This window comes from Cydia pomonella, chromosome 5 (assembly GCF_033807575.1).
Source record: "Cydia pomonella isolate Wapato2018A chromosome 5, ilCydPomo1, whole genome shotgun sequence".
Taxonomy (NCBI): Eukaryota; Metazoa; Arthropoda; class Insecta; order Lepidoptera; family Tortricidae; genus Cydia; species Cydia pomonella.
The window spans coordinates 11,672,509-11,695,919 of record NC_084707.1 but is presented as its reverse complement, the minus strand read 5'-3'; the positions used below and the strand labels follow the sequence as shown (position 1 = coordinate 11,695,919).

General features: G+C 37.0%; 3 protein-coding genes across 4 annotated transcripts; 2 read left to right on the top strand and 1 right to left on the bottom strand.

The window, feature by feature from the left end:
• The first annotated feature begins 891 nt into the window (after nt 1–891).
• LOC133517708 (calcium load-activated calcium channel) lies at nt 892–3,818 on the top strand. Its single transcript, XM_061851079.1, has 5 exons — nt 892–1,237; nt 1,348–1,425; nt 2,146–2,320; nt 2,482–2,622; nt 3,289–3,818. Exons 1-5 carry the CDS (start codon nt 1,177–1,179, stop codon nt 3,383–3,385), a joined length of 552 nt encoding a protein of 183 aa, XP_061707063.1. The 5' UTR covers nt 892–1,176; the 3' UTR covers nt 3,386–3,818.
• On the bottom strand, nt 3,810–6,267 carry LOC133517707 (FAD-dependent oxidoreductase domain-containing protein 1-like). Its single transcript, XM_061851078.1, has 6 exons — nt 5,839–6,267; nt 5,375–5,678; nt 4,916–5,252; nt 4,439–4,673; nt 4,245–4,359; nt 3,810–3,999 (listed from the first exon to the last, which is right to left on the bottom strand). Exons 1-6 carry the CDS (start codon nt 6,103–6,105, stop codon nt 3,860–3,862), a joined length of 1,398 nt encoding a protein of 465 aa, XP_061707062.1. The 5' UTR covers nt 6,106–6,267; the 3' UTR covers nt 3,810–3,859.
• A 488-nt stretch (nt 6,268–6,755) lies between these two features.
• On the top strand, nt 6,756–16,425 carry LOC133517706 (ATP-dependent RNA helicase DHX33-like). Of its 2 annotated transcripts, none has more exons than XM_061851077.1 (13): nt 6,756–7,354; nt 7,455–7,708; nt 7,811–8,020; nt 8,818–9,040; nt 9,478–9,662; nt 9,994–10,069; nt 10,575–10,762; nt 11,789–11,962; nt 13,194–13,318; nt 14,068–14,192; nt 14,311–14,475; nt 14,697–14,825; nt 15,773–16,425. In XM_061851077.1, the coding sequence occupies exons 2-13, from the start codon at nt 7,464–7,466 to the stop codon at nt 16,049–16,051; spliced, it is 2,124 nt and encodes a 707-aa protein (XP_061707061.1). In that variant the 5' UTR covers nt 6,756–7,354; nt 7,455–7,463; the 3' UTR covers nt 16,052–16,425. The 2 variants fall into 2 exon arrangements, with proteins under 2 accessions (XP_061707061.1, XP_061707060.1); XM_061851076.1 differs by having other exon boundaries at nt 6,758–7,349.
• The last annotated feature ends 6,986 nt before the right edge of the window (nt 16,426–23,411 follow it).

Below are 23,411 nucleotides of genomic sequence, written 5' to 3'. Positions count from 1 at the left end.
ATGTGTGAACGGCACGTCGCTCTACACATGCTCAGCGCTGTCTTATTTACACATTCCGTATGAAAAATTCCATGCGTCTGCGGCCAGGGACCATCAAGAATTTAGTAGCTGTATATATCTTCAACGTAGCTCATGAATCACGGTGTTCCTCTGATCAATTTTTAAATTCAGGAAGGTGCATCAAGGTCTTAAAATATATCTTTAGCTCCTCTTGTTTTTTAACTTTTTTATGATTAGATACTTATGTTCACAAAATCGCAACTTTTAAACAAGTCAATTTTAAGGGATTTTCGTTGCCTTGAGCTACGTATATGAGACTTGACTCCATAAACCAGAAACATGTTATTTATTAGCGTCACTGAGCTAATCCGAAATGTGAACGTTTATCCACAATCAGTGGGTTTGGGCTGGGCCAAGTTAGTAGACCTTGAAATATCACAACGACCTATCTATACCAAATCGTCAAATGTATAGATCCCTTAAGAATTGAGAGACATATTATTCATCCACATGTGCATTTCCTACGCATTCGGTCAACTCGGTAGTTCCGAATCAAACGCATGAGAACAAATTGTTGTATGCAATGCAACAAACATAAATAGTCTGTCATTTCCGTCAGTAGAAAAAGCGGAAAATTTAATAAATGTGGCCGCAAAGGGTTATTATTGCATAGAAAATTTGAATTTCGCTCTTTTTGTCTACTGATAAAGTTGTTTCACCAGCTATAACATTGAAATTTCTTACATATTTTTTATTGAATAGTTTTATTTTATTAATACATAGAAAAGAAATATTTTTCTTCTATATTAGAAAATAAACGTTGTACATTGAGGCAAAATGTTATTTTGACACATAATATTATAGTTCAGCTTGGACCATAAGTTTGCGTTGGCCGAAGTGGAGGAATGTCTTAACCATCTTGATCAATCTTGATCCAGAAGGGCGAATATAAAAAAAATAAACCGTTTTGACATCTGTCACAGTCACACTATATAATTAATTAATTAATCGGTCGGTGGGCTAAATATATTATCTGAACTTTAAATCAATTCGTATTCTTTCAAGCTTAAAGCAGATTTTCATTATTTTAGCCAAAACAAGAAAGCATTTGTGTTTCATAGTTCTAAGATACACTTCCTCAAATTAGTATTTAATAAAAAAATACCTACCTTAAACATGTGGAGTGATTCGTTGTTAATTGTTTTCATTTCGATTTGTACGGCCTTTTTAGGAGAAGGTAATTTCAAAAATGTTTATTATCGAAAAGTCTATTAATATCACTAATATGTATACTAACATGCAGTAGATTCATTTTCAATTTATTTAGTACATTACCTGTATTTTCAGGCTTGACATGGATTCTTGTCTATAGAACAGAAAAATATCAAAAACTTAAGGTAGAGGTGGAGCGGCAAAGTAAAAAATGTAAGTGGGCAGATGCCATGCTCGGCATATTATGTCAATTTCTTGGTTCTGAATTGTATGGATGCTGTCTGTGATGCTCACACAAACACCACACATACTTACCAAGTTCAACCCATTTGCCAATCAGCCTTTGAAATTGGTGTATTATGAAGTGTCAGCATTTGTATATTCTTAAGTCCAAGGCTGTAGATGTCCATTTAGCATAAGCTGCATTTGGGCAACTTCAAATGTGGGATAATTTTGTAAATAACATATATCTAGTAAACTAGAAGAACTTTCTACTGGAGCAACAGTAAGCAAGATGCCTTGGTAAGGGCTGGTGTTGCCAAAGTATGAAGTGCTTGTGGTTTTGTAGATATTGATGACGATTTTGACAGCCCACTCAGTGCAAGTGTAATTTTAAAAGTCATACTTCTATGAAATTATGACATTCCAATGCACCTTATGTGATGTTGGTATATGTAAAGGGCTTTCACCAGAATGGCTGTTTACATGGTATTTTACAATCAACTCTTTCTTATTTCTTATTCTATTATAATTAGAACATACTTAAATCAAGAGCAACCCCTCCTGTAGCAATTTTTTTTAAAGAACTGGGTATGTTTAATTTATACAGCAAATTTTTTTCATAGAAACCTATGGATTTCAGACTTCTAGTATGGTTGGAGTGGTCCTTCTCACATGGTCTGGCACTTACATTACTAAATTATTAAATTTTAGTGGAGAAGCGCAAGGAGGCCCATGGTGACTCATTGGACAAACAACATAAGAAGAAGATTGAACGTGAAGAGGAGAGGCTTAAAAATAACAACCGGGACTTGTCTTTGGTCAAAATGAAGTCAATGTTTGCCATAGGCTTTGCTTTTACAGCCTTGCTTAGCATGTTCAACAGTATGTAAGTATGCCAGATGTGTAATTTAATATTTGCAAATATAACTTGCAAGTTCTCTTACAAAACTTAGGAAGTTACTTTCCATTCGTAACTTTTTTTTTTTATTCTCCGTTCAAATCAGTTTCAATACCTTTCAATGAAAAAATTACTTTGTTCCTTTACAGATTTGATGGAAGAGTAGTAGCCAAGTTGCCTTTTTATCCCATTTCATGGATTCAAGGACTCAGTCACAGGAACTTACCAGGAGATGACTTCTCTGATTGCTCATTTATTTTCTTGTACATACTGTGTACTATGAGTATAAGGTAAATAAACAAGTCTCAAGAAAATTTGTTACTGGAAATTCCATAATTTACACTAGAAAATAAGGTGTTTCCCCTTTTGTCCCCACCCTAAGTGACCCTGCCATCCATATTATTTATTTAGCCTAGTACTACAAAAGTATGGGACTCCATTGTTAGGCAAAGGCCTCTGCTATCTTATGTCAATTCCGTTTGTCAGTAGGCTGTCTGTTCCATGTTAATCCTGCACAGTCAGCCAGCTCATCATGCCATCGGGTCCTCGGTTGTTTCTGCGCCCTTGTAATGTTTCTTGGGTACCAGGATATGGTTTTTTGGGTCCATCTGTTATCATTGTATCTTATTACGTGCCCTGCCCACTTCCAATTGAGCTTTCTGGCGGCTTGGAGTAGTATATCTCTCATGCGACTCATGTCTTAATTCTTTATTAGGGATTTTTTAAAGCAAATTTTCCTTAGTTTTATTCTTTTTATGAGCTATACATAAGGCAGGGACAAATATACATGGAAAATAAGGTGTGTTATGTTAACTCATACAAAATTATCATGGCTAAATATATCTACCACAGTTTTAAGTTCATAGTATTTTGTAATGACATGGCATGAAACAGAATGAAGATCTTTAGTTTCTTTTTAAACAAATCTTTTTTCTTAATTTTGTATTTATTTTCAGGCAAAATATCCAGAAATTACTGGGATTTGCACCATCCCGTGTGGCATCAAAGCAGGGTGGAGCTCTTTTTGCAGCACCACCAGCACAGTTCAAGTAATAAGGGACAAAAGTTAGTTTTATATATTTCGTTCTAATGTTCCGTTATAAATAGTATTGCTGATAATTTATTGTATCTATGATATAAATTCAGACATATTATTTAAGTTAACAGGATGGAAATGGCAGGAATTTCTTGTTGTTAAATTACAGTATCAGTTAACGTATGTGTGTTTGATAGGTTTACTAGAAGGAAGAGCATTGTACAATTGTTATTTAGGTTTGTAAAATAAGTTGGCTCATGCACGTTACGTTATAGCTCTGTGTTCCCATTTCAGTCAAAAGAAAGCTTGTACAGTGAGCTGTGAAATTGCATGGAGTAATAATTCATGAATTTATTGATAAAGTTGCCATGCACTTTTACAGCTGATGGTATGGTACATAGGAAATTTGTTTCTTTACGAATTCTAAATAAAATAAAGTAATGAAACTCATTTGTTTTTTATTGAATTAGCTACATTTTTATTTTGTTGAATTAATAAATGTTAGATTCTATTAACGGGTTATCTGTGAGGAATCTGTCAAAGCCTAGCCTTGTAAAGTCTGTAGAAATATACTGGCCATCAACTATCAGCTCAGCAATACCTCTTCCGATACCTGGTGCATGCTGGCAGCCTGGGGGCAAACAATATTTATTTATTTGGAATTCTTTATATTTAATAGTTAAAATTATTAATCAGATTCCAGTACCAAACTACATTCAATTAACAAACACCTCAAATACGTACAGACACAAGGTTTCTCTGAATCAACCTATTTGTGGCAAGAGGGAAATAGTTAATTAAGTCAATTGAATTAGAAATTTAATTATATGTTAGAAACTTTTTATAGCTGAGGATTTAATATAACTTTGCTATTACCTTGCTTCCCAAAACCTGCAGCTATGTACAAGTTATTATGATATGAATGTGGGCCCAATATACCAGTGTCATCATAATGACAATAGTCATATGATTCAGTTGCAATACTGGTGACCTAAGAGAAAGATAAAGCAACAAATTAAAACATGATCTTTTTAAGATGCAATTTTAGATAATGTTCAATTTTTTTTTACCTGTGCCAAGTTACATTGTGGTATCCTGTTCAATAATGAAGGTTTTATTATTTTATCTATGTATTCATCACCAAACTGGCCAGTAGCACTCTGCGAAAGAAGAGGAACGGCACCACACAACAGGTTGCTCCCTAAGCTGTCTTTCCTTATCCAAACTCCACTTGTATCCATTACAAGAGGTGTATTCAGGCCTGTGGTCTTAGTCATATTTTCTATGGAATACACATCAGAATCTCTGTGAAGTGAAACAAACATAATGTAGAATATTAATACATTTTTTAAAGATTACCTGTTTAACTACCTTTGTCATCAAAATATAACTTGCAATAATAAACATTGTCAGGTACTGATTGTAGTGCAGCAAGTAGTGGTAATACATAATATTAATATGATGTGGATGTGTGATAGACACAGCCCAAAAACATATATACAAAACATCAGTTATCTGATGAAAAACAATTGGTTTTGAATGTTTACCTTTTCTCAATCGGTAATGGTATAGCTAACAATCCATCACCATTACCTATTTTAGCTAATTGGGCAACTTGACTAGACTCATGTCCTGCTGCTAAAATACAAGCAGCAAATTTAATAGAGTGTTCTTCATTATCTGGTGTTCTGTACATAACTTTGTTTATCCTTTCAAATGAACCAGGCGTGATACCCTCCATTAATACATCTCTTTGTTTCTCTAATTCAAATCCTGTTACTTCAGCGTGAATGTAAATTGCTCCCATATCTAAAGATTTTTTTACAAGACCTCCAAGGAGGGCCAAAGAATCAAATGTTCCTTCAGACTCATACCCCAAACATCCTAGAAATAAAAAAGGAGTTAGGTACTCATACATATAATTCCTGTTTATTAAATAATATATAATATTTATATCAATGTGTAAAATTCATAACACTCAAATTTAATTTAAAAAAAAAACAGACCAAGTTTGACATCATCAGTGTTGATCCAAGGAAATTTGTTTTTTATTTCCTTTGCACTCAACAGTTCATTTCTAATACCATATTCCCTTTGAACATTGACATTTTGCTCAAGTTTTTCGGCATGTTCTTCACAAGCTAGCAGTAAGTGCCCTTTAGGTACATATTTTAGGTCAACATTTGGACCCAAATTATCCTTTACATTCCTTAAAAATTCAGCACTGTGTTGGGAAAGATATATATTTTCTGGTAATGAGAAATGTTGAGTTAGTGATCCACATGAGATATTTTTTCTTGCTGCAGCATACTGGTAACAAATGAATTATGAAATTTATATAAGTATTTTAACAGAACAAATTCGCCCAGAAAGGCCCCAAATTAGAACAAATCCCTTCCTAGTTTTGACCCATTTATATAATAGTATTTCAGATGTTACACTTACTATACCAAAATAAAAACACACTTACTGTTGGATCTTTTTCTAGCACAATAACAGAAAGGCCATGGCCGGCTTTTGTTTTAAGCCAATATGCAACAGAAGAGCCAATATAACCACCTCCAATAACTACGATATCGGCATGTTCCGGATAATTGGAGATTTTGTTATTCAAGCCAAAAATAGCCGGCAATTCTTTGGCAATTGTATCCCATGTTCTTTTAAAAGGGTTTTTTGATTCGGAGCATAAAAATCCGTATTTACTAAAACTTCGTTGAAATACTTTGGAAGTTATCATAATGTGAATTTGTGCCACCAAATACGTAACGAAATATGCCTCCAGTATAATGTTAGCAATTAAATAACTTAAATTACAGTTACAACAGTACGTAACTTTCGCATTTGCACCCAAATGTTCACATTTACAGGCGAGGATGAGACATAATTATATTATATCGGGTATGGTAATGACGGTTGAGTGACAGACAGTGTTGTCACATACAATTTTGCCGAAATGGTAGAACAGGGTGCAAAAATAGGTAGAAATGGGTGGAATTTAAAATGAAAAATAGGTAGATCTACCACTCAATAGAAGTACATTGTTATGATTAAAAATGTTTTGAATTATTTATAAGTTTTTAATATTGTGATATTAGTACACATGTTCATTAAAGAAATTGAAACATAAGTTAGGATTTCCATTGTTTGTAGGTAATAAACCTGCTTGTATAATCTGTTTCTTTGGCAAGTTTTCATTAAATCGAATCTAAATTCGGTAGAAATTAGGTAATGTACCGTTACATGTATTGAGAATTGCTTACAATTGTACCATTTTGAAAAATAGGTAGATTTCAGGCCGAAGGAGGTAGATAGGTAGAACGCAGGTAAAATAGGTAGATCTACCAAAAAGTAGGTAGATGTGACAACACTGGTGACAGATGACATGACGTACATTCAGTCCAAAATAATATGAAAAAAGCGGTGAAGCAAAGTGCTTGCTAACGAATTTATACAGGTAATGGAGTAAGAATAATGTAATCAAATAATAAAAAAAAACCTTTTTTTATTTTAGTTTTTATATTATTTCATTATATCAGAGGCATAATTATTTGTAAAAAGAGGCGAGAAAACTACTATACGTACAATACGGAACATTTTATTTCACATTTTTGACAGTTTGCTCGGTACTTTTTGGACTTTTTGGTTATGTGTTGTGCTGTTGTATGACAAAGTTATCTTAGTTATCCGTTGATTATATTATAATAATAGTACTTTACGGCGCCACCTCCTATCTCCTATGTGCATTTTGTTTAGTGTTAACTTAATACATATTGAATACTGGAGTAAAGTAAATTTGTATTTTGACTAGAGCCAGAGCACGATCACGAAAAATAAATAAGTGTAATGTAATGAAATATTTCCTGGTTCGAGGGCTATCGTGGCCGAATGGCCTTGCACGTTTTTTCAATAATTTCATATTTATAATGATAAAAAATATACGTAAACATTTGATTTCTGTTTTGTAAAAGAGCGAAGAAGTTGGTAAGGTTATTTAAATATTGTTACTATTATTAACATTGTGTCTTAGATTTGTAATTTAATGTGCATTGATTTATCTACTATGGTAATGTAACTAATCTATTTTAGATTTCTACAATGGACTCCAAATATACATCAATGGGCAAGCAGAATGGAGGCAAAGTTGATAACTTTAAGAGAAAAACCTTTATGGAAAACTTAAATGTTAAAAAGAAAAAATCCTGTAATACAGAAAATAAACCTTTGATTTCTAATGGTTGTAAGCCTCAAACCGGAATTGAAAAAGCTCCAGTAAAACAAGCTGTTGCAGAAAACCTATTTGAAGCAAGAAAGCGTTTGCCTGTGTATACAGTTAGGGGCAGGTGTGTATTTAAGTAAAATTTACCTTAGTAGAAATTATTTGGATTTGCTATGCTTTCATTTATAGAATATCATATTTAACCCACTAATTTGTTTGTCTTAAGACTATTGGAAGAAATTAAGAAAAATGATACAATGATATTGATTGGTGAAACTGGCAGTGGGAAAACAACTCAAATACCTCAGCTGATTCATGAACAGCGTTTAGAAGGACCTGGGTGCATTGCTGTGACACAACCGCGAAGAGTAGCAGCGATCACTATTGCAATCAGGGTTGCTGCTGAAATGAGCACGAATATTGGAAATATTGTTGGGTAAAAACATTTTGTTGTCATTAAAAAATGTTGATTTGTGATTATGAATGATGATTTATTGTAAGGGGTTGGCCATTTGATATATGAATAATGTCAAATTCTTGTGATTTTCATAGAACAAAACAAGAGACAGGTAAAGCTTATGCCAGGTATGCCACCAACTATACCTTAACACCAACCAATACCTTTGACAGTCAGCTGCCATCCTTATTTATGCTGTCTTATGTAAGATTTTGAGTACAATATTGAGGGGTAGATCAAGGTTATGTGTTAGATGTTCTACTGACACCTAACCCTTCCAACCCCACATATGCAGAACTTATTTGTATGAAACTCTTAAGCTTGTTGGCATGTTCTGCGATTCAGTATCGTAATGTTAAACTGGAAATTTTACTAATTTTGAAACAACTTAATTGTTATATTGTATTACTAGCCAGCAGTTTACAATACAAATTGCGGTTAGAATGCAGTCTATAGTAACATCAGCAATATTGGCATCCATACTCTTAACTAAAACAGTAACTTGAAATATTCTATAGTATATTTTTATACCACGATGGTGGCAAGCAAGCATACAACCTGCCTGATGGTAAGCAATCTTAGCCTATGGACGCCTGCAACTCCAGAGGTGTTAGACTTTAAGTTCTGTACACTCTTTTTTTTGAAGAACCTCATACTTTAATATGTTAATGTTGAATAATGAACTAGAATAAGAGAAGAATGCCATACTTTAAAGTTTCAAACATTATATGATGCTTAATGCTAAAATAATCTATAAAAAACATTATGTTTTGCAGGTATTCAGTTAGATTTGAGGATATGACTAGCCCTAGAACCAAACTAAAATACTTAACTGATGGAATGTTGCTCAGGGAAGCCATAGTTGATCCTTTGCTGAAGAAGTATTCCATTGTGGTACTAGATGAGGCCCATGAACGCACAGTTAGTACTGATGTGCTCTTTGGCATTGTTAAACTGGCGCAAATTGAGAGACTAGAAAAGAAACTAAATCCTCTTAAGGTAATATAGCTTTTTGTAAAAAAATAATAATGGAAGTATATAAATCATGTAACTTACAAAGATGCATGCATTGACTCGTAAAGTCATGTTACTAAAGGTTAGATTTGACAAATCTGTGTGTTATTGTGAATGACACGAATTTTAGTATTACTTTACTATATGTACTATGTTAATTATTTTGCACTTAGAGGTAGAACTGGAATAGAGAATTTTTACTAATTACTCACAAGCTAGTTTGAGGTTAGCCCCTGTGGTAGGTTTATGCAACATAAATAGGTCCCAACATGGGCCTGTTTCAATCAATGAGTAATTGATAAAATTATAATTCCCCTATGAAAAGCACCTGTTGTTGTTGTTGTTAGTTGGATGTTTCAATACAAATTTGGCACTTGAGAATGATTTGTATCAGATAAATTAACCATTACCTATCTTTGTAGGTTATTGTGATGTCCGCAACAATGGATGTAGACACCTTCAGAACATACTTTAATAACTGTCCAGTGATATATTTAGAAGGCCGGACGCACCCTGTTACTATCTACCACTCTAAGATGAAACAGGAGGATTATCAATATGCTGCAGTGTGCACACTTTTCGAACTTCATAGAACTATGCCAGCAAAGTAAGTATTGAAAGCCTTTTTTTCTATAGCTACATTACTTAGGCGTTCTTTACGTTTAGACTGGGACCCAGTCACTGTACATGCTTAAAACAGGCCTGAAAAAAAATTACACTTGTGGAATTAAGTTTCTGTAGTCTCAATTCAGAATTTTTTCAGGTTGGTTGTGATTTGGTATATAGATTTATGATATAACTTTAAAAATTGTACTATGATGATGATACTTAGTGCTTTAAGTATATGAAAATTGTATTTTGGCATTTAGGTATCTTCAATATTATTTGTCAATTTACAGTACATATTAATTTATTTTATTATTTTAATTTATTTTTAGCAACGATTTTCTGGTGTTTCTGACGGGACAAGAAGAAATTGAAACAGTCATGTACAACATAAAGCAAATAGCTAAAGTAAGTATTGTTGACAATTTATTTACCTAAATACGTACAAATGAACTCACAGCAAAGAGAATTTAAAATAGAGGTGTATTGTCAAAGAAAACTTTGTAGCTACATAAATTTACTGCCATCTTTCGACACGCGATCAAAACTTTTAGAACCCCATTTGCCTTCGATCCTTATTCTTTCACAGATATGTGTTAAATTTGTTAAATATCAGAAAGTGGCGTTGTAGCATTTTACAAGTAAAATTGCAGCTGTGTAGGTGACCTCGTGTTCTTTGTAAATGCTTCATAATGCGGTGTCTGTGTAGTTTGTGGCCAAAAGGTCACGAAAAATATGACTTCTGTGACCATCTGGCAACACTGTGCAGCTTGGTTTGATTACTTCTTTGACTTGATTGTCTTCCTATTAGCTCAGTTCAGTATTTACAAATTCAAAAGAGTTTCAAAATCAGGTAAATAATCAAAATGAAATATTGACCAACTGTTTTTTGATATCAAAGTGTTTGTTTCAGGAAGCCCCCGGCCCTCCTTTATTAGTATGTCCCCTATATGCCGGACTTCCTGCAGCCAAGCAATTGCAAGTGTGGAAGCAGACACCAGCAGGGATGAGGAAAATTGTTCTAGCTACTAATATTGCAGAGGCTTCTGTCACTATCCCACAAATAAAATGTGTTATTGATACAGGAGTTGTAAAGGAAAGGTAAGATATTAATATAGCCATTTTATTTGTAGTATCAGCTGTGAACTTTTCTATCAGTTTTCTTAATATCATCATGCTAACTCCAGAAAACACCGTGTCCTTAGTTTAAAATGTGAAATACCTATAGGGGGCGTTGTACGGCGTCATAAAGGTTCCTGGACAGTGTATTGTCAATAAGGAATATTACGTGAAAGTTTGCATAGGGGGCGCCACTACCACAATCCATCGCAATCTGAGGGTCTACCGCGAAACAAGAAAATCGAAATTTCGTTATCTAACCTCTATCAATCACTTGCATATTCGAGCGATGAAGAGGCAGATCAGTAAATTTCGATTTTCGCATTTCCCGGTGGGCCCCTTGTAAACATACCGCCTTGATGCACCAATCTCATATTTTATTATCAGTGAAAACTTGTCAAAAAACAAGTTAATGCACAGTATGTATTAGTTACTCTATGGATTAAGATAGGTGCTAGTGCTGTACTCTGGCGGCAGAACATTACAGTAATACTCACTATTGTCTTTCATCCGTAGGTACCCGTACCTACTCTGACTACATAATGTATAAAACCGTATAGTGGCGCTATTATAGCGCTATCTACACCAGCAATCTAATTCCAAGCACGAATATGTACATCTTACACAACCAATGTTTGCTTTTTAGCTTAAAGCGTTTTTTGAACTAGGTACTAACATTAGTCTAGTTCTTATTGAATCTTGGTTGATTTACAGTTTCCCACCCAATTAACACTTTGCACGCCGATGGTGAGAACCACTCGGGCCGCATTTTTATTATATTTATTTTTATAAAATCGGCTAGCACGCCAAACTCACCGATCACGAATACCAATCGTAACCTTTTTTTAGAGTCGCGGATGACGAGAAGTACTCGTGTTCTTCTTTCATACAGCATGTTTTGTTAGAAATCGTAGATTGGTTTTTATTAAAATATGTTATGGGAATTGAAGCATTTTCGAAATGTATCCTCTGAAAAAAAAAAACTACAGAATATGCACATGTGCGCAGGACTTGGTGCACAGCGACCGGGGCGGAGCGCCTGCGAGTCCGCGCGTGCGCGCAAGCGGCGGCGTGGCAGCGCGCCGGCCGCGCGGGCCGCACCGCCGCCGGTGCAGCCTACCGCCTCTTCACCGCTCAGGACTTCGCGGCCCGGCCAGCGCACAGCACTCCCGAGATTGTCAGGTATGGTACCGCCCGCCCATGTATTAGAATGGAAGAAGATTAATAAACACATATCGCCAGTAAGCGTAACATTTTCGGAATCGTGCCGGCACTCTCTGAATGCCAACGAATTAAACGACTGTAATGAAATACAGAAGGTAATTTTAGATAAACTCTATTTATTTTAATTACTTATAGCGTGGTTGTTAAATAAAAATATTAGTACAATCGTATAACATCTCAGTAATTGAACTATTTGAGTTTACATTCGTTTCCAAACTTATGATCATACTAAATATAATATCGCACGGGCTGCACTGTCGCCGAGTCCTTATCGCTAAGCGCTTGACGGTCCGGTCAGTGCACAGGACCCCCGAGATTATCAGGTACACCGTGAATCTCGTTAAACTGAGGCGACTTTGTTCCACCTCGCGTTGTCCCAGCTCTACCACGGATTATGGGAGCCTGGGGGCCGCTTGGCAACTAGTCTCAACAATTGACTTGGCTTGCGAAAGCCATCGCAGACTCAGAGAGGAAAGTAGGTTTTATAGTCTAGTTTCCTCATAATGTTTTCCTTCGCCGAAAAGCTACTGGTAGCAGAAATTTTTCATCTCGTCGGTTTTTTAAGTAATGTATGTTGCACCATTTGTTGAAGTCGGCTGGCTCAATTTGGAAAAATCTTATGGCCGCCCCTGGACGCATGTTAGTCTTAGTGTTGAATCTCTTCTGTTACGTCCGAAATTATTGCCATAAGTATTTCTGCCAAAAAAACTTCTTTTTTACGCTACTACCAAAGAGAACTTGAAATAGAGGTGTATTGTCAAAGAAAACTTTGTAGCACGTAAATTTGCTGCCATCTTTCGACACATGATTAAAACTGACTGACTGAGATATGTGTTCAATTTGTTAAATATTTTAAAATGGCGCCATTTTTCGGGCACTAAAGGATTGATCTATTAGATGGCGCCACTTAACAAATATTATATTTAACAAATTTAACACATATCTGTAAAATAATAAGGATCAAAGTTAAATGGCGTTCTAAACGTTTTAATCATGTGTCGAAAGATGGCAGTAAATTTACTGTGGCTACAATCCACCTCTGTATCAAATTCACTTTGCAACTAATTACCTACTATCTTACATAAAATACTTACCTACGCTTCTTGAACTATAATCATTAATCAGTAATCACGGCATGGGCGCGATTTGATGGACGAATGTCTGATTGTAATTATAATTATTTTTCCAGATGTCCACTGGCGCCTACGATACTGTTGTTGATCGCAGCAGGCATAGAACCAAGCACGTTTCCACTTATAGATACACCGCCGATGGACTCTATCAATGCCTCATTGACATTACTAAAAGAGCTAGGTGAGTTTTAACTTGATACCATTGATCAATTGTTGTGTAATTTTATAGATTTTCATTTCTGCCGCAACTAAATACGGTAGACTGATTTGTATGCGCAACTATATATTGTTTTTTTTTTAAATACATTGACGTGTTATTGTATTCTTGAAATTTTGAATTCCTCGGGTTGCAAGATCAATCCATCTGTTAGGTAACATTGACATATTATTTAAAAAAAACATACAGTCGTAGTCTAAGTTTATTTATAGAATAAAAATCTGGATTATATGTGGATCGGATCTGTCGGTATCAAAAAAGACATTTCTTCAATAAAAAATCGGCCAAGTGCGAGTCGGACTCGCACAGGAAGGGTTCCGTACCAGTATCTATAAAATCGGTCACCCATCCAAGTACTGACCCCGCCCGACGTTGCTAACTTCGGTGATTGGATGAGAACCTCGAGATTGGAAAGAAATATTTATTTTATTTTGTTTTTAGTATTCGTTGTTATAGCGGCATCAGAAATACATAACCTTTAGAAATTTCAACTGGCTAACTATCATTGTTCATTAGATACAGCCTGGTGACAGACGGACGGACGGACAGCGGAGTCTCAGTAATATGGTCCCGTTTGACCCTTAGGGTACGGTACCCTAAAAACGTCACTTTTGATACTGACAGATCCGTTCCATTCCCTATCTAATCTAGATCGAATTATATATAAAATTAGAATACGCCTGATAGTAATTAATTAAAAATGTTATTTTCAGGTGCTATTGATAACGAGACTAGTCCAAAGTTGACGGTTCTTGGGAAAAAAATGGCATCTTTCCCAATTGATCCCAAATACGCTAAAGTACTTCTGAGTGCACCCGAATTCGACTGTCTTGACGAGGTTCGTATCTTGCCATTCAAATTATAGAAGACGGTCATAACTATTACTGGTTATCCATGTAATTGATATACGAGTATTCTTTTAGCATGTATTAAATATTACTGTTTTTTTTCGCCAGGCGTTAAGTTTAGTCGCCATGTTGTCGAGCGAAAACATCTTTCACACGCCAATGCACAAACGGGAAGAAGCGTTAAAAGTGAAGCAAAAATTCATCTCGCCTTTGGGCGATCACATGACCCTTTTAAACGTTTATAAAGCATTTTGCAAAGCGCCATTGAAAAAGGTGAGTGTTTAATATAGATAAATGTTCAGTCCGGGCAAAAACTATGACAGTCTGTTTTACGAGATAAAAAGACAATTGAATATTTACAAAGTTACCGAAATTAGCTTATTTCTACTTATTAATCATTAAATTTAGAAAAAATAGGCCTCTATAAATTTTATTGAAAAAGCGGAGTCCTAAATACGTTTCGACAATACAACATACCTTTTTTAAAATTACAGCAATGGTGTAAAGAAAACTATTTAAATCACAAGAACTTGGTGTACGCCAGTGAGGTACGACAACAACTGCTAGCAATCTGCCAGCGGTTGAACCTCGCCGTCACAAGTTGTGGAAACGCCACCGATCAGGTACGCGAACTACATTTAATTTAATTTATCGAAAAAATTGGTCGAGAAGCGCTGCTGGTGGTCTTTCGGTAAGAGCGTGCGACTTGCAATCCGGAGGTCGCGGGATCAAACCCGGCTCGTACCAATGAGTTTTTCGGAACTTATGTACTAAATATCATTTGATATTTACCAATCGCTTTTCGGTGATGGAAAACATCGTGAGGAAACCGGACTAATCCCAACCAGGCCTAGTTTACCCTCTGTTTTTTTATGCGTTTAAAATTTTGGGTCCAGTCCCCGCGAAGTTTACGGGCGGCTGGATCCGTATGGTCTGTGGGATGTTTTATATCTCTAATGAATGATGAGACACTGGGGTGATGTTGTGTTGTTATGAAAGGTGATGATGGTAATGAATGTTAAGATCTGAAGATGGGTGGTGTAGATGAGTTTTTATTTTATTTTTATGTGTTGTTGAACGATTTTAGACTGTTGATTATGGTCCTGGATAGTTTGCAAAATGAGGTTAATGTACTAATGATAATGGTTAATGTGCTAATGAGGTCCCAGACCTACAGGCTGTAAGGTTGAATTTGGAGATTATGACAGATGATTTCATGGTAGAATCTTGCTATGCTGAATTTTGAGCAGTCGTAGAAGGTGGTCTATTGTTTGTGGGGTGTTTCCGTCACCCTCTGGGTTGGAAAGTCAGATGGCAGTCACTTTCGTAAAAACTAGTGCCTACGCCAAATCTTGGATTTGTTGTCAAGCGGACCCCAGGCTCCCATGAGCCGTGGCAAAATGCCGGGACAACGCGAGGAAGAAGAAGAAAAGTTCGGTCTTTTCAAGGTCCGAACTTTGTGGTAGTGATGTATATAGTGTAGTGGTAGATATTCGATTGCCTCCGTCGTCCTCCTGGATCTGCGCGTGTATGATGTCGATTATTCTCAATTAGGCATATTCGCTTGCAGCTCCTAAAGTGTCTGGTGAGCGGTCTGTTCACGAACTGCGCGTGGGTCCGCGGCGGCGCGGCGGCGGGCGGCGCGCGCTACGTGACGGCGGGCGGCGCGGCGGCCGCGCTGCACCCGGCCGGCGCGCTGCACGCCGCGCGCCCGCCGCCGCCCGCCGTGCTGTACACGGAGCTGCTGCACACGCGCCGCGCCTACCTCGTCACCGTGTCCGCCATCCGGGCGCAGTGGCTGCACCAGCTCGCGCCCGACTACGCCCGCCGCTGCCGCGCGGGCCGGTGACGCGGGGCTAGCGACCGCGGATAGTGCGAGTGACTTGATATGACGATTCATCGCTCGAACTTGGACCCGTCACCGTAGCTCTATTTTTACCACTAGTCTAAAAATGTCTCCTACAATTAAGAAAATAAGGTTGATTTTCTAACGAAGACGTATCAATCTAGCCAATGCAGAGACGTAGCTATACTAGGTATATAATTGTCAAGATTATGGTGTGATTTTAGTTTGCTTACCTGAATACGTTTTGTGAACTACGGAAAGCTGTGATCACGTTCACCGTTTAGCTAGTTTGCTCCTGCTAGGGGTCATCCATTAATTACATCACACGAATTCCTAGGTTTTTTGACACCCCCCCTCCTTGTCACACTTGTTCATATTTTTTTTCAACAAAATCGGCGAATCGGGTTTGTTACTGTAGGTACTTTGGTAAATGTATATTCATGCATGTTGTGGGTAAGCATATAATAAATGAGGATTAGTCTTGATCTGAAACTGGTGTTTGATTGTCGCTTCCCAAGTACTTTAACATGGCGCAGCCACAGTATAAATGTGTACATTAGTTAACGCGGGTGTTGAAAACTCGGGAATTGTAGTGATTACTGTGATTTTGTAGACATTTAAATTACAAGATCGAAAAGTGCTGGTGCCGTAATGGAAGCTGTGTTGCCGCCGCCATTGCCATTTAGTTTTACAAATAATTTAGAGAATGTCACATCGGGGAACCTCTCCAAGGAATGGGAAAAATGGAGAAAATCATTCCAAGTTTATTATGAGGCGTGTGAATTATCTAAAAAAAGTGCTCAGGTGCAGATGAGTATATTGTTGCATGTGATTGGTGAGCAGTGTCGCGAGGTACATGCCCAATTTGAAGGTACATTTGCTAGTGTTAAGGATTTATTGGACAAGTTCGAATCTTTTTTCTCACCGAAAAAAAATATTACGATCGAAAGGCACAAATTCTTTACTCGGTGCCAAAAACAAAGCGAATCAATTGAGCAGTACGCATTCGAGCTGAAAAAACTAGCAAGCGCTTGCGAGTTTAAAGAGCTAATAGATGATTTGATAAGGGATCGCCTCATATGTGGAATACAGGAGAACGCGCTGAGGGAGCGTTTATTGCGAGAACCGGACTTAACTCTAAAAAAGTCCTTGGAAATATGTAATATTGCACAAATATCGAAGTTGCAGGCGGGGGCAATCAAGAAAGAGTCCTGTGAACATGAAGCTTATACTTATAATATTACTGCGAGTAATAGTCAAGCCCGGGTTATGCTAGAGAATGAGGGTAGCCCGTACGGTCAGGTGAATTGGATATCAAGACGTGGAGGGTATCGAGCGCGAGGCGCGCCGAGGGGCAGAGGCCGCGGCTGGTCGCAACCGGCCCCGCGCCCCGCGCCGCCGCGCCGCAGCGCCACTCCTGCGCAAACAACTGCTTCATCGCGAGAAATAAGACACCAACATCAACAAATGGGACCCTATGGTGGAATTAGATCTGAAGTGCAGTGTCTAAAGTGCGGGCTAGCTCACGGTGTGTACATGAAGTGTCCGGCTTTAGGGAAAATGTGTTTGAGTTGCAATAACTATGATCATTTCTCACGCATGTGCACGGTGTATAACGTAGAAGCTGTGGAGCCCTCAGTGGAGCCTATCGATCAGGTAATCTATTGTCTTAGTAATTCGCGTAGTCATTGGTCTATAGATTTAACTTTTGGAGCAGAGGTTACTATTAAATTTAAACTGGATACCGGGGCCGATGCCAATGTTTTGCCGGTAAGATATTTAAGCCAGGTTGGTTTAGCAGAACAAGATTTAACTAAGACGAGTACAAAGTATAAGAGTTACTCAGATAACGACATCATCGTACTAGGCGCGTGTCATTTGAAAGTACAGTACAAAAATAATTATTACATACTGGAGTTCGTGATAGCGGATGTACCGTCAGCACCGGTGTTAGGCCGCGACTCGTGTTGTGAACTTAAGGTAGTTAAGTTAATAAAGAACATTAGCGTCACACGGGAATCACAGGATTATGATTATATATTTCGCGAGTACAACGACGTTTTTGAGGGATTAGGATGTATGCCGGGTGAGTACAAGATAGAAATTGATAGTAGTGTTAGACCCGTAGTTCACGCTCCGAGAAAGATGCCGGTAGCCTTAAAGGATAATATCAAGGAAAAATTAGATAACATGGTAGATGAAGGCATAATTGCAAAAGTGGAAGGCCCTACCGACTGGGTCAACAGTATGACCGTAGCGCGAAAATCTAACGGTGACTTACGTCTTTGTCTAGACCCACGTGACTTAAATCAGGCCATTAAAAGGGAACATTTCAAGCTGCCGACCTTGGATGAAATTACTGTAAATTTATTGGGATCAAAATATTATAGTACGTTGGACGCAAAACAGGGATTTTGGCAGTTACGTTTGCACAAAGAAAGTACGGATCTTTGCACGTTCAACACATGTTTCGGTAGGTATAAGTTTTTAAGGTTACCGTTCGGAATTACGTCCGCTTCAGAGGTTTTTCATAAGCGAATGTTTGAAAACTTTGATGACATTCCCGGAGTATGCCTATTTATAGATGATTTACTTATCCACGGCCGTACTAAAGAAGAGCACGACGACCGGCTGAAAAAGGTGTTCAACAGGTGCCGGGAAATCAATTTAAAGTTAAATAAAAATAAATGCAAATTCGGTTTAACAGAAATCAAATATTTAGGTCATAGAATTAGTGCGAAAGGTATATATCCAGATAGCTCACATACCTCTGCCATAAAAAATATGCCACGACCAGAAAACATAAAAGATTTAGAGAGATTTTTGGGTATGATTAATTACGTAGGCAATTTCATACCAAACTTATCGGATAGGAATTTTGTATTGAGGGAGTTGTTACGTAAGGATACCGAATGGCATTGGACAGAACACCACCAAAAAGCGTTCGAAGACTTAAAAGATTGTTTGACAAAAGCTCCCGTTTTACAGTTTTATGATCTCAATAAACCCGTAGTGATTTCAGTAGATTCGTCTAAGAATGGATTAGGATCTTGTCTTATGCAAAATGACTTACCGGTTTGTTACGCTTCGCGATCGCTTACCAAAGCTGAGCAAGCTTACGCTCAGATTGAGAAGGAGCTTTTGGCCGTGGTTTACGCGTGTGAGAAATTTTATACCTATATATACGGTAGGGGTGACATAGTAATAGAAACCGATCACAAGCCCTTGGTTAGCATAATTTGCAAGCCCATAGCAACCGCTCCAGCTAGATTACAGCGAATGTTGCTTCGTTTACAGCCGTACACGTTCAAGTTAGTTTATAAACCGGGGAAATATTTGTATATGGCAGATACATTGTCACGCGCTGTAGAACCGACGTGCGGTCCAGTTGATGTGCCGCGAGATCAGCTGGATTTGCAAGCACAAGTTTGTACCATCGCGGTGAGTAACCCGTTACTGGACACGCATTTTGTAAAAATACAAGTTGCTACGCAAAATGACGTGGAAATACAAACAGTACTGAAGTATGTCAAGGATGGGTGGCCAACACACAAACATGAGGTTGACACTCAAGCTAGGTCTTATTGGGGTTATCGCGACGAACTTTCGTTAGCATATGGCATGTTATGGAGAGGCGATAGAATTGTTATTCCAGTTGCAATGCGTAACGAAATGTTAAAGCGCGTGCACACAGGGCACTTAGGCATAGATAAATGTAAATTGCGTATTAGGGAGAGTATGTTCTGGCCAAATATAAATGCACATGTAGAGGACCATATTAGTAACTGTCAGGCATGTTTGACATTTAAAAATCAAAATAGAAAGGAAACCTTAATCCCACATCCAGTGCCTGAAAGAGCGTGGTCCAAACTAGGTGTTGATATATTCCATTTTCAGCAAAACCAATACTTGATAGTAGTAGATTATTTTAGTAAATACGTTGAAGTTGCAAAATTAAATTCTCTAACCTCTGATCACGTTATTAAGGAATTAAAAATAATTTTCAGTCGACATGGTATTCCTAACACGGTGATCTCTGATAACGGACCTGAATTTAGATCCAATAGTTTTGAGATATTCTCCGCAGAGTGGAGTTTCCAACATATAACCTCATCGCCACACTTTGCACAGTCTAATGGTCAAGTTGAAAGGACGGTTCAAACGATCAAAAACTTGCTAAAGAAAACTCACTATGAAAAAACTGAATTTAGACTAGCTTTACTAGAGTATTTGAATACCCCTATTAGTAACAAGCTAGCTTCTCCTTCTGAGCTTCTCAACAGCCGTAAACTAAGAGGTATTGTACCATGTCCTCCAAAACTGCTTTTGCCTAAAATTCAGAGAAATGTAAAAAAAGAGTTGGAAATACGTCAAGAAACACAAAAACATCAATATGATAAGAATGCTCGCGACATGTCTGAATTACACCCAGGCCAAAATGTAAAAGTAAGAATAGACAAACGTTGGGTGAGTGGTACCGTAATATCATTGCGCGGTATACGCTCGTATTTGATAAAAATATGTGGTGGTGGCACTTTGATTCGGAATAGACGACATCTCATTAAAGATTCTGATCAGCGCCCGGCAGCGCAAAACACTTCTGTGTGCTCCCTGCCTTACGATGATATCGGTACCTGCAGTGATAGCGCGGTGACGTCACCGAGCGGCGCGGCCAGCGCGCCGCGCGCCACCGACATCGACACCGGGTTCGATTCTCGTGACACGGTCGCTCGCCCCGGTCCATCCAGTTTACTATCTGCTCCCACCAATAATAATAGTAATAACTATGTTACTCGCTCCGGCAGGGAGGTGATCGCTCCTGATCGGTGGGGTTCCTGGGGCTGGTAAACTGTTTGGAATGGTAATGTATTTTAAGATGTATGTTGTGTACCTATAATAAGTTCTACAATGATCAATGTTATCTAATATCTATAATAATGTACCTATTGCCTGTACATGCACTTCAAGGCCTAAGTTGTTGTTTATTATTACTAAATTAAAATGAGTTTCGTTGTAAGTTCTTACACTAATTTCAATCAATTATATCATTATAATGTAATTAAATTAATATTGTTATAAACGTTACATAATTATTACTTTTAGTATCTGAATTAAGTACATTGTCTCACGAATCAATGTTTTATCTGGAATAAAATATGGTTTGTCATTTGAACACTGCTACGTAACTATGCATAGATATAAGAAAATCATTTAGCATGTTGATGTGTTGTGTCATGTGTTATAGCAATTTCATGTTTTAAAATTGTACACCAAACAAGTTTTGTTGTAGTCTTTTTAAATTTACCTATAACAGTCAGCATTTATTTCTTAAACCTTTCACCTAGTTTTTTTTTCTCTCGTTTGAGAATACAAATAACCAAAAGTAAAGTAAACATTACTAGGTATTATGTACCTCTTGTTTATGTCAGTTTTACCTCATACACTTTTTTTTGTATTTTTTTTTAAAGAGGAGATTGTAGGTACTTTGGTAAATGTATATTCATGCATGTTGTGGGTAAGCATATAATAAATGAGGATTAGTCTTGATCTGAAACTGGTGTTTGATTGTCGCTTCCCAAGTACTTTAACAGTTACTATTAATATTTTATCAAATTATTTTTGACAAAATAAATATTAGTAATTATAACACAAAACCGACTAGGAAAGAAAATTAATCGCATAAAACGATTATCGTTCTAAAAACTCGTTATTTAACTGTACAGCGAATTTTTTTTTTAATAAATACTGCTGAAGTTAAAGTGACATCACAAAGTTTCTGACTCCCCCCTCCCCCTTGTCACAACATGTCACATATTCTTGACCCCCTCCCTCCCCCTAAACGTGTGATGTAATTAATGGATGACCCCTAGAGACGCAGCCTATGAAATTGAATGTTTAAAAACTATAGTGCTTGTTGTAAGCAAGAAATCCAGGTTTCAAAGACGTGTAAGTATTTGATATTGTTTATAGCCTATACTACTATATTCATTGTTAAAAATAAATCAATGATGTAAAATTGATTCGACACTATAATATTTGTACGATATAATATATCTCGTCAATTTATGGGAAATTTACAATTGTTGTCCATGTATATTATTAACTTAAGGCCGGTTAATGCTACCCCGACCGAAGTATATTATTATGTATAGGCAGTGCTTTTCTAAAAAAATGCATGCAATAATAAGTAACCTAAAAGTTCAATGTACGGCAATGTTGTACGAATATTAATTGAAAGCGGGCCCGAGCCGCCCTTCAGGTACAGTGCACGCCGCAGATCTAGTCTCGTAGAATCTAGGAGCGCTTTGAACTTTTAGGTAGCTGTTGATATTTAGGTCATATTTCCGCGCATTTTTTAAACAGAAAGGCACTATACATATCTTTGTGCTTTTAGTGTTTTGGTTTCCGGTATTGGCACGCCGCTGTTAGTATAGATACGCCTGTAAACCTGCGGTATCAATTGAAATGATTCACAAAAACGTTATTTTTTGTAATAAATAAATTTGGGGTTGGTCATGGTCATATATATAATACTTCCACTGCCCATTATTCGGGAGCATATCCATACTGGCATGACGATTAAGGTCTGATCATTGACTACTACCGTCTTATCCCTTATTATATAAGGACAGAGGACCTTGCAGCATTTGGTGTTAATACAATGTAGATGTTAACATATAAGAAAAAAAAAAAGACTAAAAGAATGTTACTGTTAGGAATGACTGATGGAGCTCCCAAAATATTGTCAAAATAGAGATACGGGTAAATTTCTTTAATTATCTACCAGAAGGTAAGTGAAATTTTGCAAACGAGATCTAGCACAACAGCCGCAGGCTAAAGATTCGAGTTTGCAATATTCTTACCCCCGTAGTTACATACAATGTTTTTCATCACACTTACGAAGAAAAAACTAAATTTTAAGTTAAATAATTCTTAAGTACGGTGACATTTCAAACATTTGTCCGTCATATTGTCATTCTTTGACAGGTTAGGCAATGAAGGCACAGACTTATCCGGCATTCAGCCACGATTGAAAATGATGTACCTGAAAAATATATTCAATGGCTATTATTAAATTAATCAAATCAAATATTTTTTTACATATATAATGACTATTCTGATTCAAAAGTAAAACTCCTTTATACCTACTTGGTTCGAATGAATTTGTGACACAATAAAAAAAAGCTGTAACTCCCTCGGGAGTAATAACTTTTTTTTCACAATCAATATCCCGCGGGAACAATACATGCCTTTGTCCTTCAGTATACCTGCATGAAATAAGATTCTTTTCGAGCAAGTGTGATGAAAAAACCTGAAGGTGATATATTTTTGGCTGGTACTGTAGTTTACTCGTATAGATATA

Excerpts from the sequence above, each read along its gene's own strand:
- LOC133517706 (XM_061851077.1), top strand. The coding sequence starts at position 7,464 with ATGGACTCCAAATATACATCAATGGGCAAGCAGAATGGAGGCAAAGTT. Across the intron at positions 10,070-10,574 it reads ACATAAAGCAAATAGCTAAA|GAAGCCCCCGGCCCTCCTTT; the intron begins GTAAGTATTGTT and ends TGTTTGTTTCAG. Across the intron at positions 11,963-13,193 it reads AGCACTCCCGAGATTGTCAG|ATGTCCACTGGCGCCTACGA; the intron begins GTATGGTACCGC and ends TTATTTTTCCAG.
- LOC133517708 (XM_061851079.1), top strand. The coding sequence starts at position 1,177 with ATGTGGAGTGATTCGTTGTTAATTGTTTTCATTTCGATTTGTACGGCC. Across the intron at positions 1,238-1,347 it reads TACGGCCTTTTTAGGAGAAG|GCTTGACATGGATTCTTGTC; the intron begins GTAATTTCAAAA and ends CTGTATTTTCAG. Across the intron at positions 1,426-2,145 it reads GGAGCGGCAAAGTAAAAAAT|TGGAGAAGCGCAAGGAGGCC; the intron begins GTAAGTGGGCAG and ends ATTAAATTTTAG.
- LOC133517707 (XM_061851078.1), bottom strand. The coding sequence starts at position 6,105 with ATGATAACTTCCAAAGTATTTCAACGAAGTTTTAGTAAATACGGATTT. Across the intron at positions 4,674-4,915 it reads CCATTACCGATTGAGAAAAG|AGATTCTGATGTGTATTCCA; the intron begins GTAAACATTCAA and ends TTCACTTCACAG. Across the intron at positions 4,000-4,244 it reads TGCAGGTTTTGGGAAGCAAG|GCTGCCAGCATGCACCAGGT; the intron begins GTAATAGCAAAG and ends GTTTGCCCCCAG.